Source organism: Haliotis cracherodii, unplaced genomic scaffold, assembly GCF_022045235.1.
Source record: "Haliotis cracherodii isolate W230 unplaced genomic scaffold, xgHalCrac1.p SCAF_16, whole genome shotgun sequence".
NCBI lineage: Eukaryota > Metazoa > Mollusca > Gastropoda > Lepetellida > Haliotidae > Haliotis > Haliotis cracherodii.
The window spans coordinates 21,990,600-21,995,864 of NW_027266271.1; the positions used below are offsets into that span (position 1 = coordinate 21,990,600).

A 5,265-nucleotide genomic window follows, 5' to 3' on the forward strand; every position below is an offset into this window, starting at 1 on the left:
TTAAAGACCTGTTATTGACCTATTAATTATTGACCTGTTAAAGACTAAAATCGAAAGGTGCAGTCTTGTTGGATGTTTAGGATATATGGGATTCCTTAAATGCTTGTCCGATATAATTTTCTCCTTTCACACGTTATTCATTAATGTACATGGTTTTCATTGCATTTCCAAAATGTTAGATTTAAGAACCATGGATAGATAGTGATTGCCTTCTTCACTAGGTCCACAATTCTTGACTAAGAGAAGCATCATATAGGAGTAAAAGATATGATTGCAATTGTTAAATTGACTCATGTACTTATTATGTGAGTGAGTATGGTTTTACGCCGTCTTTAGCAATATTCTAGCAATATCACGGCAGGGGACACCAAAAATGGGCTTCACACATTGTACCCATGTCGGAAATTGAGCCCGGATCTTTAGTGTGACAAGTGAACGCTTTAACCACCAGGCTAACCGACCGCCCCTCGTATACTTATTAAGAAATATTTATGTTTCAGAATTTGGTGTTTAAAGTATGGCGTCTCTATGTCAAAAATACAAAACAAACTGAGACCTGCCCTGAAGATGGAGGTGTCCTTTACTGACAGCGACACTGGAGATGATGAGTCCATTTTAGGGGTAGAAGATGACCACAGAGAGAACCAGTCTGAAACAGCCAGTGTCCTAGTCACCCAGCTAGCTGACAGTCTACAGGTGATGGAGGCAGCTTTTATGTGTCATGTCATCAAGACAAATGTTGTCAATGAACAAGACATTGATCTCCAGATCCGAGTCCATATTGAAAACAATGACATGACACCGCATTTCATGGATATGCTGAAGACGGGTATGATCCAATGTAAGAGCTCTTACTGTAAGGTTCACAAGGTGGCTGGGAACTGTACAACATGCAGTAAACATGTTCCTCAAAATGCAGGGGAAATAAATATGATCTTTGAATTGAGTGATAAAAGTCCATGTGAGCATTGTGTACCAGGGACTGCTGTTGGTGAGAAGCTGCAGTGTGATGCAGTCAGCGCTGTCATGGATGCAGCACCGGAGGAGGACGGGGCGGGAGGAAACACAGATGAAGTAGAAGGACAAAGAAGAGGGGTGACCAGGAGGAGGAAACCAACAATCAAAATGGCAGAGATGTTAGATGCAGATTCCGATGTCCGAGAGGATGGAGAAGATGAGGACGAGGATAATAAAGATGAAGCTGACTGGCAGAGAAAGGAGGACATGAAACCCATGACTAGAAGAAACAACTCAAGGCCAACGTCCACTCCTGCAGTGAAGACTAAGCCTGCTACTAGGCCACTGAGAATTAAAAAGGTTTTGAAACTGAAGTCAGTTAAAAACTTGGAAGTTTGCCCAGCTGAATCGGATGACAAGAGTTCCATGTTCAAGGAAGTTGTGAAGAAAACTAGAAGATCCAAAACCAAGAAGTTTGAATGTAATGTTTGTGGTAAGAGTTTTGTGGCAAAGAATGGAATTCTCCAACATATCAAAACTCATGAAGTACTTCCCATTAGTAAACAGTTGACTGATAATTTGGTCGAAGCTGATAATATTGTGAAAAGTGAAAATAAGGTGAGGACAGATGTGACGTGTGAAAATACGCCAGCAAGTGAAAATGAAGTCGTGAGTGAAAATGAAGTCGTTAGTGAAAGTGAAGGTTCGAAGGGTAAAAACAATGAAGGAACTCAAACAGATACCAAGAGGAAAAGAAGTGTGAGTGATCTCCGCCCTTACAAGTGTGCTGTGTGTGGAAGGACGTATCAGATGCTGAAAACCCTCAAAAGTCATGAGCGTGTTCACAGCGACAGCACTGAGTATGAATGCAATGTTTGTGGCAAAGGTTTCCACATTCCGAGCCGACTCAAATACCACATGAGAATACACACAGGTGAGCGGCCTTTCCAGTGCACGATATGTGGCAATGCGTTCGTGAGGAATGGTCACTTGACCCATCACATGAAGACACACGAAGCGGACCGACCATACAAGTGTCCCGTGTGTGGTAAAGGCTTCACTGAAGTGTGTTATCTCAAGGTGCATGAACGCAACCACACTGGAGAGAAACCGTACCAATGTGATAAGTGCGGCAAATGTTTCACCAACTCTTCATCGTTTCACATCCACCAGCGTGTACATAGCAGCAAGGCTGTTAAGTGTGATACCTGCGGTAAGGAATTCCACTCGGAAAAAACTCTGACACAGCACCAAGGAATCCATTCTGGCGTCCGACCATATGTCTGTGACTTCTGTGGTAAAGGCTGTCTTACGTTGTCCCGATTGAACCGCCATAAGCGGACTCACTCTGGCGACAAGCCCCACAAGTGTACGAACTGTGACAAAAGGTTCTTTGACGCAAGTGACCTCAAACTCCATCTGAGAATCCACACCGGGGAGAAACCGTTTAAATGTGATGTGTGTAATAAGAAGTTTACACTGAAGGAATCCCTGAATCGTCATGTGGTCGTGCATATAGATGATCGGCCACACAAATGTAATGAGTGTGGGAAAGGTTTCGCAACTGCTAGGCAGCTAAGCAAGCACACCAATATTCATTTTGGGACGAAGAAGTTCATCTGTGAGCTGTGTGGAAAGTCATTCTTGACATCAAATGCTTTGAAGTCGCATAACCAGACTCATGCAGGGTACCGTCCTCACAAGTGTGACATCTGTGGCCGCATGTATCGCAGTTCCTGGTATCTTCAGGTTAGTAAAAACATTTACTATTCTCCCCTTGTATTCAGGGAGCCTCATCTGAGGCACTGCAATTTGATGTGCAGAGTTGCATCCCTTTGGCATGCCAGGAACCTATTATTATGGGTATGAATCCCAGTTCTCCCTGATTGTTTCTAGGTTTGTCAGTGTTTGTGGTAAAGAGCTGCCATGCTTATACATTAAAACACTTTTGAAAGCATTGTTAAACTCAACTCACAGACCTATCCTTGATTGCCAGTTGTTTAGTGTTTAAAAAAGACGTTTCAGGAGATGGGTTCAGATTTTGTTTTAACACCTATGTCATGAAAATATTAATACAGTGCAACCTTGCAAAATCCTTGCCTTGATATATTGAGGATCATGACAGTACTTAGTGGTCCTGGCAGAATCTTTATCATGTTCATGTTTGTCAGCAGTATCGTCTGATGTGAGCTCTCACGCTTTCTTGAATTACAATACCTGTGAAGTTCAGGGTTGTAATAGGTCATGCTTGCCGTAAAAGGTGACTATGCTTGTCGTAAGAGGCGACTATCGGGATCAGGTGGTCAGGCTCGCTGACTTGGTTGATGCATGTCATCGTATCACAGTTGCGAAGGTCAAAGCTCATGGATTGTCTGGTTCAGACTCGATTATTTACAAACTGACGTCATATCATGCATATAGCTGGATTATTGCTGAGTTTGGCGTTAAACAACAAACAAACTTGAATTACAAACATGACAAAACATCAACATAATTTGAAATAATTTCTTATGTTGCTATATTTCTTTTATTAGCATTTGTCACATTGATAATATATATGTTGATATTAGTAATGTGTTAATTTGTTTATTCACGTTTTTGTGTGTAATCTGTCATGTCTGTTTTAACCTTTGTCATGCATGTATTCGTCTTTGTCAAAACTTCATGATCATGATCACGATTAAAGATTCTGTTGGCTCAACAGAACAAACTTCAAAAACTTAAATGAATGAATAGTGTTTGAATTAATACCGTTTGGATAAAATCATGATTGTATGCTTCAGGTTCATCGTAAGACCCACACTGGGGAGAACCTGATCCAGTGTCACACTTGTGGAGACTGGTTCGTCAATCCGTCCTACTTCAAACTCCACCAGCAGAAGCACTGCAAGGGGAGACTACTCTACTGCAATGTCTGCAAACACGGCTTCTCCAACAACCACGCCCTCCAGAGCCATATGGGCATCCACACAGGCGAACGCCCTTTCGGTTGTGATATTTGCGGAAAAGCTTTTGCGAAGGCTACATTGCGTCAGGATCATGTGAGACGCCATTCGGAGCAGATGGTTCATAAATGCAGCTTTTGCGGCAAAGGGTTCAAGAGAACCAATGATCGAAAGAAGCATGAACTTCGTCATGAAAGAAAGATGAGAAAGCTCCATCTTCCTGACAGACTTAAACCTGGCCACAAGGACAACGTTTCTGCCCAACAAGAAAGAGACATCCTGCAAGAAGCAACCGAGAGCATCCGAGATGTTGAAAGCTCATCCGTGATGGACGTTGACATGGGGGAGGTTGAAGAACCTCATGTTATGACGGAACATGTTGTGCTCACAACAATAGACTCCAGCCAGATCTCAGAGCAGCAGGATCTGCAGGTAGCTGAGGACAAGGAGACACCCACACAAAGAATGATGGTGGCAGTCGATCATTCGTATTACTCAGACCACAATGTCCCCATGGTCTCGGATCATGGCCTGTCCGGTCCGGGAGGAATTCCCATCCACACTCTGGCCTCGGACCCAAGCCCAATGTTCGGCACGGGTAACCAAGCAGGGTTGCAGGTGGTGTCCGGCCAGCATGCTCTGTCACAGGTTCCAGGGCAGCATGGCTTGGTGGTTGGACAAGGGAGTCTGCAGGCTCTCACTCCCTTGCAGCCAACGGCCCTGCCTCATCCCAGTCACCAGGGGATGGTGTCTCATCCGGATCAACGTCTTCCTCCCAACATCGGACACAACCCGTCTCTTCCACATCCAATGTCAGCACATTCCTGGATGTACTGAGGTCACAGTTCCTCCCTCAAACCCCCCTCCCAGCCCCTCCCATTCAGCTCCCCTCTGTGGTGATGCCAGGTTGGAATAATTCCCCAGCAACTTATCCTGGTTGTGGCAGCCGACTTAATGGTGTCTTGGTCGTCTTGGTCCTTGTCCTCTGAATACTTAACAGCCACCAACATATAGTTGGAATATTGCAGAACAACAAACCAAACTCCTTAAGATAATAATAATAATAATAACAACAACAACAACAACAACAACAACAACAACAACAATAATATGTAGAGCGTTAAATCCATCAATAAGTGTGCTCAAAGCACTAACATTATTACATCAGTCAATAGATCAATGTGCCCTCAATTTTTATTCTCAGCTCCCTAGGGAGTATACAACCTAAGCTGCCTTGCGAGGCAGTACAGTCACTGTATTTTTAAGATAACCCTACATAGATGCTGCATCACAAGGCAGAGAACATGATGAAATGATGGCATTAGGCTTGTTTTGTCATCTTGCTGTGAGTTTGCTGGAGACA

General features: G+C 43.6%; 1 protein-coding gene across 1 annotated transcript; it reads left to right on the forward strand.

The window, feature by feature from the left end:
* The first annotated feature begins 699 nt into the window (after positions 1–699).
* LOC139463620 (zinc finger protein 665-like) lies at positions 700–4,939 on the forward strand. Its single transcript, XM_071244893.1, has 2 exons — positions 700–2,706; positions 3,741–4,939. The coding sequence occupies exons 1-2, from the start codon at positions 700–702 to the stop codon at positions 4,737–4,739; spliced, it is 3,006 nt and encodes a 1,001-aa protein (XP_071100994.1). The 3' UTR covers positions 4,740–4,939.
* The last annotated feature ends 326 nt before the right edge of the window (positions 4,940–5,265 follow it).